The 15484-nt window shown below is 41.6% G+C and overlaps 1 protein-coding gene across 3 annotated transcripts in view; it reads right to left on the reverse strand.

Annotated features, from left to right (window-relative positions):
• The window catches only part of EFHC1 (EF-hand domain containing 1), a 90494-nt gene extending 77548 nt beyond the window's left edge, over positions 1 to 12946 (reverse strand). The window contains exons 1-2 of one of the 3 annotated variants that reach the window (XM_051855624.3): positions 12711 to 12946; positions 7379 to 7600 (exon numbers count right to left, since the gene is read on the reverse strand). In XM_051855624.3, the coding sequence (XP_051711584.2) occupies positions 7379 to 7600; positions 12711 to 12773 (285 nt within the window). In that variant the 5' untranslated portion in view covers positions 12774 to 12946. Of the gene's footprint in view, positions 1 to 7378; positions 7601 to 12710 lie in introns of those variants that run through there. The other 2 variants (XM_089333169.1, XM_089333168.1) reach the window with 2 other exon arrangements.
• Between the last annotated feature and the right edge of the window lie 2538 nt (positions 12947 to 15484).

Consider the following 15484-nt stretch of genomic DNA (forward strand, 5'->3'; position numbering starts at 1 on the left):
AGCAGTATTAAGAGGAAAGTTTATAGTAATTTGTGCCTACATCAAGATACTGGAAAGTTAGCAAATAAAAGAGCTGTCAACACATCTCAAAGGCCTAGGGAAAAAAATAAAACAAACCACAAATTAGTAGGAGGAAAGAAATAATTAAAATTAAGGAAGAAATAAATAAAATTGAAAAAAAATATAGAATATTAATGAAATGAAGTGCTGCTTTTTTTTTAAATAAACAAAATTGACACACCACTGGCCCAACTAATCAAAAATAAATAGATAAAAAAGAGGGATAAGATACAAATCAATAAAATCAGAGGTGAAAAGGGAAATATAACAACAGATATCACAGAAATAAAAATAATCATCAGCAATTACTACAAAGAGCTGTATGCCAACAAACTGAGAAACCTAGAAGAAACTGATAGATTCCTGAACACATACAACCTACCTAATCTGAGTCATGAAGACATAGGAAACCCAAACAGACAAATAACCAAAATGGAGACTGAATCAGTAATGAAGACCCTTCCAGCAAAGAAAAGCCCTGGTCCTGATAGTTTCACTGCTAAATTCTATCAGACATTTAAAGAACTAATTCCAATTCTTCTCAAGCTATTAAAAACAATTGAAAGGGAGGGAATACTCTAAGACTCCTTCTATGAAGCCTATACCACCTTGATTCCTTAGCCAGATAAAGATGCAACAGAGGAAGAGAACTCCAGACCAACTTTCTGGATGAACATAGATGCAAAAATCCTCAACAAAATAATAGTCAATTGAATCAAACAACACATCAGGATGATCTTTCTCATCTGGACCAAGTGGATTTGACCAGGTATGAAGGGATGGTTCAACATCTGAAAATCAATGACTGTGATATGCCACATTAACAAACTGAAGACCAAAAACCATATGATTATCTCACTACAGAGAAAGCATTTGATGAAACACAACATCCTTTCCTGATGAAAAACTTAAGTAAATTGGGTATTAAAGGAACATTCCTCAACACAATCAAAGTAATTTATAACAAACCCACAGCCAGTATCCTACTGAATGGGGAAAAATTGGAGGTATTCCCATTAAGATCCAGAACCAGACAAGGATACCCACTCTCATCATTTTTATTCAATATAGTCCTGGAAGTTTTACCCAGAGCCATCAGGCAAGAAAAAGAAACCAAAGGGATACAAATAGGGAAGAAGGAAGTCAAACTATTCATATTTGCTGATGACATGATTCTATATATAGGAACACAAAGACTCCATGAACAGACTATTGGAATTCATAAAAGACTTCAGTAAAGTGGCAGGATATTAAAAAAAAACCTCACACACAGAAATGAATAACCTTTGTATAAACAGACAAAGCCATAGCTGAGAAAGACCTTCTCAGATCAATCCAATTCACAAAAAATTTAGTTACAAAAAATTTAAATACCTTGGAATAAATATAACCAAGAATGCCAGAGGCCTCTATGATGAAAATCATAAAACATTAAAGAATGAAATAGAAGAAGGCAAAAATTTGGAGAAGTCTTCCATATTCATGGATTGGAAGAATCAACATCATCAAAATGTCCATACTACTGAAAGCAATTTACAGATTCAATGCAGTCCCAATCAAAATATCAATAACATTCTTTTTTTAGATCTATAAAAAATGATGCTAAGGTTCATATGGAAACACAAGAGACCCCAAATAGGTAAAGCAATCTTAAACAATAAAAACAGCCCTGGAGGCATCACAATACCTACCAGACCTCAAGACATATTACAGGGCAGTTACAATAAAAACAGCCTGGTACTGGCACAAAAACAAATGTGTAGACCAATGGAGCAGAATTAAAAACTCCAGAAATTAATCCAAGCATGTAAAACTAACTTATCTTTGACAAAGGAGCAAAAATCAACCCCTGGAGCCAAGACAGTCTCCTCAACAAATGGTTCTGGGCAAACTGGATCTCTGCATGCAGAAGTTTGAAACAAGACCTCTTCTTTACACCTTATACAAAAATCCACTCAAAACAGATCAAAGACATATAAATCTATTATGTGATACAATCAAATTACTAGGGAACATTGGGGGAAACCCTACAAGGGAAATACTTGTTGGAAAAGATCCCAGAGGCACAGGCAATCAAAGCCAAAATTCATAAGTGGGATTACATCAAACTGAGAAGCTTCTGCACTGCAAAAGAAACACTCAGCAAAGTGAAGAGGCAACCAAGAATTTGGGAAAAAATATTTGCAAACTATGTAACTGATAAAGGACTAACTTTTAGAATCTATAAAGAGCTCAAGGAATTCAACAACTATAAAACAAACAATCTCGTCAACAAATGGGCAAAGAACCTGAACAGACATTTCTCAAGAGAGGAAATTCAAATGGCTAATAGACACAAAAATGTGCTCAGGATCACTAGCCATCAGGGAAATGCAAATCAAAACCAAAATGAAGTTTTACCTCCCCTCTGTTAGAATGGCTTTAATACAGAAATCAACAAACAACAAATGCTGGCGAGGATGTGGGGAGAAGGGTACCCTAATCCACTGTTTTTGGGAATGTAAACTGGTACAGCTACTGTGGAAGACAGTATGGAGATATCTCAGATATCTGGATATAGAGCTATTGTATGACCCAGCCATCTCACCCCTGGGAATTTAACCAAAGGAAATGACATCAGCATTTGAAAGAGTGATCTGTACCCCATGTTAATTTCAGCTCAATTTACCATAGCTAAGAATGGAAGCAACCTAGATGTCCATCAACTGAAGAGTGGATAAAGAAATTATGGTATATATACACTATGGAATACTACATTGTGGTAAAAAAAAATGAAATCCTGTCATTTGCAATAAAATGGATATAACTGGAAACCATTATATTTATTGAAATAAGCCAGTCACAAAAAGACAAAAACCATATGGTCCTTCTGATTTCTGAACTAATAGAGTACTTAAAATGTAATCTATAGGAGCTAAACTGACACTTTGAGATGAAATGATTTTGAGCAGCCTTTGCCTTGACTGTCAATGAGCAATGTTTTTCTTGTTTGTTCTTCTTCTCTTTTTTTCATATTATTCACAGAACTATCTCTACTTAGTGTAGGGTTAATCTTATGTGTATAAAATTAACTGAAAATTGATCTTGGTAAAAAATAAGAATGGGAAAGGAAGAGGGAAGAAGAAGAAAAAGGTGGGAATATGAGTGGTACAGAGGAAGGAAGAGGGGAAGAATCACCATGTTCCCAAATTTGTATACATTAATGCATGAAGTTGTATTCCTTAAACAAAATTATTGAAAATGCATAAAAATTGAAAAAAAAAGAAAATAAAAAAGTATTAGAGAACAGTCAAGTTTGACTCAAACATCATGGGCCCAAGAAATTAGAAGATTAAACTAATATGGGGAGACTACAAAGGAGCCAATTTGGGAGATAAGGACAAAAAATTAGGAATGCAATTTTAGATATGTTTATTTTGGGCTTTCTATTATACATTCAAGCGGATGTGTCAAATACGCAATTACATATGCATGTGCTCAGAGGACAGCTCACTATCATAAAGAAGGTATCTCAAACAAGGAATCTGAGACCTCATCGAAGGAGTGAGTGTAGACAGAGGCCCAAAGATTCAGTCCAGGGCTACAGACATATTCCTGAACTGTTTTCTGAGATTTGAGAGGATGAAAATGCCCATGGCAATAGGATCTTCTCTGTAGAATGAGAGGTGGAGAGGATATATTTATTTGAAAGGCTCAAATAACCAAGATTTTTATATATATTTTTAATCCAAATGATAGTTAATTTAAAAAGAAAATTTTGTATACTATGCCATATGATCAATACAAATGAATCCAAATCTTTTTGTATTGACATAAGTAAATTGTGACCATATGGTCATTCTGTATGTCGCTCCCCGTTTTCGTGGAGGAACGACACAGGACCCTGCGCTGTTCTTTCGTCTGCTCGGCCCTCCCCGGGTTTGCTGCTGGTTCTTCCCGGGTTGGCTACCGTCCCTTCCACCTCCGTGGAAGGGCGGTTCCCCCTGCCACATTCCCCACTTCCGCGGGGGAGCGGCACACCGCCGGCCGGCTCTCTCAGGGGCTGCACAGGTGTTCCTTCAGATAGATGTTCCCCTTAGATGTTCCTGGTGCATGTTGTCTCTCTCCTCCTTTATAGTCCTCTTCCACCAATCCCAACTCTGCTACCCACACGCCGAGTAGGCTGCTCTCCTCCAATCAGGAGTAGGTCCTACAGTTTATTGGTTGAACTGGAGGCAGCTGTGTAGAAGCTGTTTTCTCCTCTCCCAGCGCCATATTGTGGGAGAGCAGATGCATAGAATAAGTCTTAATTCCAGTAACTTAGTCTAGTCCGGGTTGCTCCCCACACTGTAAAATACAAAACTTCCTTTTAAAACAAAGACTAAAAGGGGTGGTTATCATGGCACAGAAGTTTAAGACATCATTTGGGATATCCACATGCGATATTAGAGTGCTGGTTCAAGTCCTGGCTACTCAGTTCACAATCCAGCTCCCTTCTAATGTACCTGAGAAGTAATAGAAGGCAGCTCAAGTACTTGACTTCCTGCCACCCAGGAGGAAACGTGGGTAGAGTTCCTGGTTTCTGGTGTTAGCCCAGCCTAGCCCCTGCTACTGTGGCCATTTAGGGGAGTAAACCAATGCATAAAGATTTCTCTCTCATTCTCTTTCCCCTTGGGTTTCAAATAAATTAATCCTAAAGAAAGGACTAAATTATGTACAAGTCAGTTCTTGCTTTATATTCATTTTAAAATGTTCAGATTTTGTAGAGAAAAATAAGTAACTGCCACTTGTAATGCTGGCATCCCATACAGTAGTGCCCCACAGAGCAGTGCCCGAGCTGCTCTATTTCTGACCTAAGTCCCTGCTAATACACCTGGGAAAGCAGAGGGAGATGGCCCTGCCACTCACAAAGGAGACCCTGATGGAGTTCCTGGTTCCTGGCCTCAGCCATTGTGGCCATTTGAGGAATGACCAGTAAATGAAAGATTTCTCTCTCTCTCTCTCTCTCTCTCTCCCTCTCTCTCTCTCTCTGCCATTCCTTCGAATAAATAAACGAACCTTTAAATTAAGAAAAGAAGAAAGAGTCAAAAGTGTAAGATTTTGCAAACAGGTCAAAGAGAATATTGGTGAAGCAAACCTCTCTATCTAGATTTGGCTACCAAGAAAAAAATGTCACTTAGGACTTGAAGGTAGGGAAAAATCAGATTGTAAGTAAACTGACAGTCAAGTAAGGAATAAATTTCTCTTGCTTAAAGAAGGTAAAAGGTAGAAAGAGGGTAAAGACAAAATATTAACCCAGCTAGAAAAGTGGTCACTAGTATTTGAAACAGAAAGTAAAAGGATGAAAAAGATAAAAGAATAACATCAGGAACAGAGAGTAGAAAATAGTAATTATAGAGAAAATTATATGGGATCAAGGAGAAAAGAAGAGGGCACTCACAGCAGATGTTTTCTATTTTAATCACCTAAGAAGAAATGAAGTTTTTTTCTGACTTTAAGAAAAAGTTCCTAAGAATATCCACAATGTGGACATATATGTTAGCTATTAAGTAAACCTCCAGGTATTCCTTTAAAAAATTGTATTTTGATTTAATTAGACAAAATGGCAAAGAAACAAAAAAACCAACAAACTTAGTTTTAAAACCATGCATTAAACTACTCTCTACCTCATTATTTAGGCCATGGATTATTTATCTAGAAATTGTGGAGTTCCAAGTAAACTTGATTGAAATGTAAATAATATTCTTCATGTATACTGTCTTTAAAGAAATTAATTATGAACAATATTAAATATAAATTAAGTAATGATAATCAATATAAAATAACATAGAAAAAGAAAACACAGGAGCCTATTTCCTACTCAGGCACAATTTTATCCCTCTCCGAATTGTATTAATATTTTCTTGAGATATCAGTAATTTGATCACTTTCAGTAAAAATTGAATATACCAGGATTTATATCTTGGTAAGTTATTGAATACATGGTCTACCTATCACTTGTATTTTTGCCCCTTTCTCTTCTACCCTAATTTTTAGTGTCTTTTAGAGCTATAAATGAACAAGAGAAAAAAAAAGAAAAAGATATACTTGATTATACCATTTATACTGTTTTGTGGATGTTTTGATTAGTCTATGAGTAGATATGTGAGCATGTTCCTGTAAATGAGTTAACAGAGAGAAAGAGGATATAGTAGGGATCCTGGCTGACTAAAAACTACCTAAACTAAGTGACTACTAACATAAATGACATAGCTCCTCCTCAGTATCTAGCTTACAATACGTAATCAATAAAATTCAACTGGAAGGATGACAATAGTATAGATTTTTAACAGAAATAACAAAATGAAAATTAAGACTGTAAAAGAACAGGGTTGAAGGAAACTAATAATGCTAACTTATAAAAATGCCAGTAGTTCTGAGATTCAGTTAGACATAAAATCATCTGAAAACCACAACCAATGAGGGCTAGGCTGACAGCTGAGTTCTTAAGTGTTTCATCAGTGATTCTGCTGCATGGCCAGGCTAGGATGACTTCACTTCACTGAAAAGAAAGTCTCATTGATAAGGAAAAACAAGGATGATGGAGAAATGTCAACTGATGGAAATGAGACAGCCCACACTGAAAAGCACAAGGATAAGTGAGAAACAAACAAAAATGTTACACCACTCTCTAGTTATGTAACATCAAACATAAAATATTCTCTGAAAAGAGAAAAACTTAGAGTTGGCCTAGAGAAAACTGACAATAGATGGAATCATTTCATATTTTATAGAAATTAAGGATTTTTCCCTTACTTAATGTATACTAAGCTGATCTTCTGTATATCAAGATAATCGAAAATGAATCTAGATGTGAATGGAAGGGGAGAGGGAGTGGGAAAGGGGAGGGTTGTGGGTGGGAGGGACGGTATGGGGGGGAAGCCATTGTAATCCATAAGTCGTACTTTGGAAATTTATATTCATTAAATAAAAGTAAAAAAAAAAAGAAATTAAGGATTTTTCATCAATACAGAATACAGTACTTTTAAAAAATGAAAAATACAGAGCAGGTACACATACAGCAACACAATCTCAAAAACTCAGAATTCACCCAACTTTTAACTATATTTGGAAAATATTCCAGTGGAGTCTACAGGGAATTAGTTTGAATAATCAGCTTCCTGATGGCTAAAGAAAGCCTCTTTCAAAGCCAGAGTTCAGCTGTCTATGACTAAGGGTTGAGACATTTAAACAATTTTCTCTTCAGAGCACTCTGGGTATCCTGTGGTTTACTGTCAACTGCAAGCAGTTGGCTCTCAGGCACTAGAAATCAAAGATTCTCTAGAATCCAAGATGATACCTTTTTGTCGAAGGCCACATGCGCAGGAATAAAATCTGCAGGTGGGGCCTGCTTAGGTTCACCATAAGTTAGAATTGGTGCCTTATTGGCCAACTCATCCAGCTCAGCCTGGGACAGCTGATTGACTTGGAGCCGGTCGCCACCTATCCCAACTGTTGGACGACGAACAATTGCATAGCCATTCCTGTAGCCCAGAGTCTGGCTTCTATGGAAGGCTGTTTTCTGAAGAAGAAAAGAAGAGTGTCATTAGTAACATTATACAAATATCTGTTAGGTAGAAACAGCTAACTTTCTAGAATATCACACCTTAAACATTTTTTATAAACATCACAGGACATATCAAAAAGTTTACCTACAATAAAAGGTTCTTTATTTCAAAATAAAATGCTTAAAACAGGAAGGAGGGAAGTAACCATCAGAGCTTAAAATAAAACATAGAGCCAAGTTCCATAACATCCAGTTTAAGTACAAACTCACATAAGAAACAAAACAGTAACTCACCCCACTAACGCTTGTTTTTCTTCTTATCTGGTGCTCACGAACTGTGGAACCTAGAAAACCTTTCTGTGACTTTTATTTTTACCTGCAGTGAAAAGCCTTCTTGTTACAGGACACCATACGCTCATGCAACTTTGTAGAAAGCAACCGAATAGTAAGTATATATTTAAAGTGTGACTCAGTAATTCCATCCTTGATCATTTAAGGATATAACCCAAATTTTGGGAAAGAACTATATGCCTGAAGCTACTCATCACATTATTATAGTAAAATGTTAGAAACAATCTCAAAGAAAAACCCCCATGAAGATGTGAGTAAATGACAGAAAGCTCAATCAATGCACTATTATGCAGCCATGAAAATACTGATTTTGGGGGGCTGGCATTGTAGTATAGCAGGTGGAGCTATTGTCTGCAGTGCCAGCATCCCATATGGGTGCTAGAGTCCCAGCTGCTCCACTTCCGATCCTGCTCTCTGCTATGGCCTGGAAAAGCAGTGGAAGATGGTCCAAGTTCTTAGGCCCCTGTAGTTGTGTGGGAGACCCGGAGGAAGCTCCTGGCTCCTGGCTTCAGATCAGCATGGCTCTGGCCGTTGCAGCATGGCTCTCTCTCTCTCTGCCTCTCCTTCTCTGTCTGTGTAACTCTGACTTTCAAAATAAATAAATCTTAAAAAAAAAAAAAGGGAATACAGTTTTTTTAGGTAGTAATCTGGTGAAAATGTTTATTTATTTTTGAGAGGCAGAGAAACAAAGAGAGACAATACAGAGAGCAAATTCCCATCAGCTGATTCACTCCACAATTACCTACAAATAGCATAGCTGAGGGAGCAGTGGAATGGGAGTGGTCTGAAACAAGGAACTGGAAATTTAATCTATATCTCAAATGTAGGTGGCAGGAATCCAATTATTTCCATCATCACTGCTGCCTCTCAGAGTCTGCATTAGCAGGAAAGTAGAGTCAGCAGCAGAACTGGGTATCAAATCCATTCGCTCTGATATGGGATACATGAGTCTATACCAGCATCTTTTCCTTTTTTAAAATTATTCAATTGAAAGGTAGAGTGAAAGAGAGAGAGAGAGCGCGAGTGCACATTTCCATCTGCTGCTTCACTCCCTAAATGGCACAACAGCTAGGGCTGTGCCAGGTAGAAGCCAGGAGTCTGGAGCTTCTGGATCTCTCACATGGTGCAGGGGCTCCAGGACTTGGGCCATCTTCTGCTGCTTTCTCAGGTGCATTAGCAGGGAGCTGGATCAGAAACAGAGCAGCCAGGACTCAAACTGGCACCTAGGCACTGCAGGCAGCAGCTTAACTAGCCGGGCCACAGTGCTGGTTCCCTTACCAGAATTTTAACCACCAGTTTATGATTTAACAAACCCAAAAGGCAACAGATAAATTATAGTTGGAAGATATTTGGCACAGTGGTTAAGACACCACTTGGAATGCTCTCACATCCTCCATCAGAACCTCTGGATTCAAGTCCTGGCTCCACTTCCAATGCAGCTTCCTGCTAATGCGCACCCTGGGAGGCAGCAGATGACAGCTCAGCTACTTGAATCCCTATTACCTATGTGGGAGACCTGGATTGAGTTTCTGGTTCCTGGCTTCAGCCTGGCCCTGCCCTGGTGGTTACAGGCATTTGAGAAGTAAACCAGTAGATAGATCTCTCTCTGATTGTCTCTCTCTCTGCCTTTCAAATAAAGAAATTTCAAAGTATTGACAGATCAAAATTATAAGCATGTACAATTGTATGAAAAGAGACTGGATCTGAATATGTCCTCTGTTATTTATGATTTTTTCTAAAATTAAAAAAGGATTTATTTATTTGAAAGGTACAATGACAGAGAAAGGAAGAGACAAAGAGATCTTCCACCCACTGGTTCACTCCCTGAATAGCCACAACAGCCACACCTGGGCCAAGCCAAAGCCAGCAGCCCAGAACTACATTTGGGTCTCTCATGTGGGTGGCAGGGGCCCAAAGACTTGGGTCATCATTTGCTGCTTTCCTAGGCACATTGCCAGGGAGCTGAATGGGAAGCAAAGCAGCCTGTACTCAAACTGGTGCCCATATGGGACACTGGTACTGCAGGTAGCAACTTTGCCCGCTGTGAGACAGCACCAGCCCTCATTTTCAGATTCTTGAGAAACTTTCACAGTGTTTTTCATAATAGTTGTACAACTTTTACATTTCAGGAAAATTTTCCTTTTTCTGTTCTTTATAATATGGGGCTGCTTGTAATAAATTTTATATAAGTATATATTTTATTATTAATCATAAAATATATTTTTAATGAAGAAAAAAACAGACTTAGGTGCCTATATCCTAATCTCCTTTAGAACCCAGCCTACCAACTTTTAAGATATGCACTAACATTGAAGTAAAATAGAATAAAATTCTTTTGCAAAAAGAGTTATGGACTATGGACATTCTTTTAAGGGTCATGTATTCAGTGTCATAAGTCATTTGACAGGCTATGCTCCAAGTGCATACCAAGCTGAGTTGACTTCCTCCCTGGGTAACTTAGGTAACTTCAAGCTCCTCTTCTTTCGCTTCTATTTTTATTTATTTATTTATTTATTTATTTATTTATTTATTTTTTGACAGGCAGAGTGGACAGTGAGAGAGAGAGACAGAGAGAAAGGTCTTCCTTTGCTGTTGATTCACCCTCCAATGGCCGCCACAGCTGGTGCGCTGATCCGATGGCAGGAGCCAGGTGCTTCTCTTGGTCTCCCATGGGGTGCAGGGCCCAAGTACTTGGGCCATCCTCCACTGCACTCCCAGGCCACAGCAGAGAGCTGGCCTGGAAGAGGGGCATCCGGGACAGAATCCGGCGCCCCGACCGGGACTAGAACCCGGGGTGCCAGCGCCATAAGGCGGAGGATTAGCCTAGTGAGCCGCAGCACCGGCCCTTCTTTTGCTTCTAAAGACAGAAGTGACAACAGGACTTCAGTTAGCTTTTCTGGCTTTAGACAGACGTCTCTATCATCAATTATGACTCAAAGGTACCTGAAGCAAGGCCACTATCCCTCTTACTTATCAGTTTCACCTTCTGAGTACCCTTAGAGTTACACATATCTAGTCTTTACTGTTGAAGTGATAGTGGTCATGGTGTTCAAATCTCAAATAAAGCAAATTGTTTGACACTTGGTCAATGTGTTTAAAATGTGAAACCGGCAGGCATTTGGTCTAGTGGTTAAGACACCCACATAGTACACTGGAGTACTTATGCTTGACACCCGGCTCAGGCACCTGACTCCAGCTCACTGCTAATCCAGACCCAGTGTTGATGGTCCAGGTGATTGGGTTCTTGCTACACATGTAGGAGACCTGGTTTTATTCCTGGCTCCCAGTTTGGGCCTCAGCCCAGCCCTGGCTGTCACAGTTATTTGTGAGGTGAACCAGTAGATGACAACCTTCTTTCTCTCTCTCTCTCTCGCCCTCTCAAATGAATAAGTGAACATTATTTAATAAAACATATGAAACATGTCCAATGCACAGTTTATCTTATTTAAAGTATAGAAATATATCTGTCTGCCTTTAGGGCATGGTACTTCTATCCACACATCTTTAAGCCCCAAAGCAACTCAACCCTGCCTTGTGGATAACCCATACTCCCCATCACCAACTGCTTAAGCTTATCCTGCATGGGGCAGGAAACTGCATACAACATCGTCTAAATCACATACAACCAAAAAGTCCACTGAAACTGGAAATCTATCAGAACCCAAATTCTCTCACTAAAATTTCAACTTCAATTTAAATTCATTCTTCCAAAGAAAACAGAGCAAATATTTTATCTTAATTTTATGAACATGGAATTAAGTGTTTAAATATGAACATGAATTTCAGTGCTTAAATCATTAAAATATATAAATTATTGTTGCTTTGCCTATAAAATTACTGAATACTGATTTTCCAGAAAATATATTTCACCAACTATGTTAGAATTAAAGCAAATGCTAAGCTGCTGCTGCTATTGGAGGAAAGAGCAAAACAAAATCAAAAGAGGAATCTCACAAATACGCGGGAGTGAAATGAATCAGGCTAGGTAAGAGAAAGGAACAACCAATCAACTGTGGTCGAGGAGAAGCGGATGGAATGGAGTATCCCCTAGAAAGTAGGGAAGGATGGTTTAGGGGGAAGGTGGGCAAGTTTAAAAAAAAAAAAAACTGCATGGGGGAGAGCAAACAAGAACAGGAAGAAGGTGGGACTAGAAAAGACAGGCTGGAGAGAAAGGCGCATATTAGAAGAGTCCGGCAGAAAGAAGGGATGAGTGGAAACGATCCACGCGCCCATTAAGCAGGACATGGAGCTGGCGTGGGAGAGACTATAGGGTTCAGGATTCAGAAGAGGGAGGAGGAGGGCGGAGGAGAATGACGGGCCTGGGCAGAGGGGGTAGGATAGGGGGGCAGGAGTGACGGTGTCGGAAGAGAGAGGCCGGGGGACAAGGTGGGCAGACAGGGCCCGGCGTGGGAGAGTGAGCCGGGCCAGAGCTCGGGAGTTGGAAGGGGGAAACTGATCCAGAGAGCAGAGACAGGGGGCCGGACCAGCAAAGCAAGTGAAAAAGGGGCTCGGAGGAAGAGGGCCAAGAAGCGCCAACAGACTGCCACGATGGCGTGGGAAAACCACAGAGAGGGACGGCGCCGAGGACATGGGACGGAAGAGGGAAGATGAGGCGAGGTTAATGAGGAAGACAGAACTTGGGAGGGGAAGCAAGAACGAGGTGGGGGCAGAGGGTCGGTTTGAAGGGTAGAGGGGAATGAAGGTGTAGTACGAGGGGAACCCGCTAGGGACGGGGACGTGGGGACAGGTGGGTGTTGGGCACCTAAGTCCTCACCGTGGAGTCCTTAAAGGACGTGCCTGGTAGAAAGGGCAGGCCATGCACGGGGTTGGACACCATCGCAGCCGGTATCCTCGCCGCCAGCTAGGTCAGGTTTGGTCCACTTTGGTTGCCGGGGCGACCAGCCGCGTTGGCAGGCCGCCCCAGGCTCCATGGTAACGCCCAAACATCCTGAGAGCCCGTGAGCCAGGGGCGGGGCCGGAGGCGCCGGCGTGAGAGGTCTGCGCGTGCGCAGCCGCGGGGCTGCGTATTCTCGCGGTAAGGCGGTCGCGACGGCGGGGCGCGGCTAGTGGGCGTTTCCGAGATGGCCACGCCTGCCCCGCGTCACCGCCGCCGGTCTGCCCCAAGATGCTACGTGGGGGCTGTGGGACAGGGTAGGAAAAGGCGGGTGCAAAGGAGGCTGTTCGTTCTTGCTGGGAGGTCCAGGGTCCGAGCTGGCCCTTAGAGGAGTTGCAGAAGATAGGTGCCTTCCTTGGCCCCACCCTGGTCCTCGCCGATCTCACCGCGCACTGACGGCTTCGTGAGCCCAGGCACTCTTCTCACCCAGCTCTGGGAAAAGGAATCCTGTCCTAGTGTGATGGTTAGTCCGGGTGAAAGTGTGAACCCAACTCAGACCCACACTTTTTGGGGACAGGGACTGCGGATCATTCATGGTTGTATTTCTGTTGTGCAGGGATGGTCAGTGAACCAGTGCAACCATCTCGTCCCTAATCGTCTCGTTGCTGTATTATCCCCCGTTCCCTTCAGCCTTCCTTCTTCCACTGTCAGCCCCTGCAGCTCAGCTCCCTCTCGGTTCTTGTGTGGCGTGCCTTGCATCTTCTCTTTCAGACGCTATGCGATGCTCTAAGAACTCAACGTTTGTTGACTCAAGAGCTAGAGGTTGCTCATCCCAATCCAGTTTGTACTTGCAACTGCAAAGATAAGAAACGCAAAGGTAAACAGCTGATTCAAGGAGAAACACTAGGTGATGAGAAAGAAACAAATAACTGAGGTGAAATATCATCAGCGTCATAAGTGTTCTGGCCTTTGGTGCCTTTTACAAAACTTGTTTTTCCTTAAAAGAAATGTTATCCTATTCCTGAGACATTTTAGGAGGGGGGGGGAAAGCGCTATTCATCAGCCTAAAGATCTTAAAGACAAAAAGCAAACATAGGAGGCCAGAGATTTGTACTCATTGGGTCTGAAGTGGATCCCAGGAATCTGATTTTTCTAACAGGTGTTTCTGACTTGTCAGCTTAGGAACGTGATAGTGTAGCAAGCCTCACACAGAAGTGCAAGTCACCTTCGTGGGTAATTTCCTGCCTGTATAGATGGCAGCTTTACTTTTTATTGCTGCTTGCTGGAGCAAATCTCCCTGTTGGATTTTACCAGTTGGTATGAACATCAGGGGTGCCTAGGACAGGAATGCACTCAGTGGCTCCTGAGGCAGTTTTTGATGCCTGTCTACCACACCCAGCCCAAAAGAGTTTCTTGTCTAGTGACTCCCTCGTCCCCTACTACCTGTTTCCCATTCTTGTCCTTTTTTTTTTTTTTTTTTTTACAAGCGGAGTTAGACAGTGAGAGAGAGACAGAGAGAAAGGTCTTCCTTCCGTTGGTTCACCCCCCAAATGGCCGCCACGCTGCGCCAATCCAAAGCCAGGAGCCAGGTGCTTCCTCCTGGTCTCCCATGCAGGTGCAGGGGCCCAAGCACTTAGGCCATCCTCCACTGCCTTCTCGGGCCACAGCAGAGAGCTCACTGGAAGAGGAGCAACCGGAACTAGAACCCAGCGCCCATATGGGATGCTGGCACCACAGGCAGAGGATTAGCCAAGTGAGCCGCAGCGCCGGCCTCCCATTCTTGTCCTTTTTAAAAACCTTTTTGCTTTCCATTTTCTGCTATCCAAGTACTACTTTAATGCAGGAGTTTAATATGTTAACAACAACAGCAACAAAAACTTCAATGCATTGATTAACATTTCTGAAGTTACTGAGAACTTTAAAAGTACCTGTCCATTGTGTTGTATCTTAGCAACCATTTTAGGATGGAAGCCAGCCACTGGGATAGTGCATCCAGATGGCAAGCTTTCAGAGGAAAGGTCCCTCCCACTTTTCTGAGTACCCAGAATCACTGGGAACTAGAATTCTCATGACTCTTGAAGAGCTCTTCTTGGCCAACTGCAGGGTTGGACTTAGATCTGTATTCCCTGGGTAGGGTAGGGAAGAAGCCTGTGGAAGTTGGAAAGAGTGAGTCATGCCCACGCCTATTGTCCATTGTGGCATCTGTTTCTATTTAAGGAGAGCCTTCTGCTCAGATGCCCTTCTTTCCCAGAAGAGCATGCTAGTTCAATGGTTACCGGAGTGCATTTGAAGTGCACAGTGAAGAAAACTGTTGTTGGTCTACAGTATCGTATAATGCTATCACCTCTGAGGAAGAGGAGCAGAGTAGTGTTGCATTGATGCTAAAAAGCACAGGGACAGGTATGTGAAGGACAGAAGACAAAGGAAAAAAGGCAGGGCTGCAGAGAAAGTTTGATATGGTTAAGAGTCTGGGTTTTATTTCTCCCAAAATTGACTGCTCCACAACTGTTGAATGTCAGTTTGTATTCAGCATGTCCCACTTTGTGGATTATAACAGGAGCGGGAGGGACCTGACCACAGTGTGAATGCTGTTTCATAGAGGCTGGCCTCAGGAGGCCGCAGAGACATTGCGTAATTTTAGCAGGTGTTTCAAAGCTTGGGGAATGGAAAAGATGGAAAGGTCAGGCTGCCAGCAGCCAAGCCTGGAAGAAAGT

The sequence above is a fragment of the Oryctolagus cuniculus genome, chromosome 5, assembly GCF_051225735.1.
Source record: "Oryctolagus cuniculus isolate XC-2025 breed Fujian yellow rabbit chromosome 5, ASM5122573v1, whole genome shotgun sequence".
NCBI lineage: Eukaryota > Metazoa > Chordata > Mammalia > Lagomorpha > Leporidae > Oryctolagus > Oryctolagus cuniculus.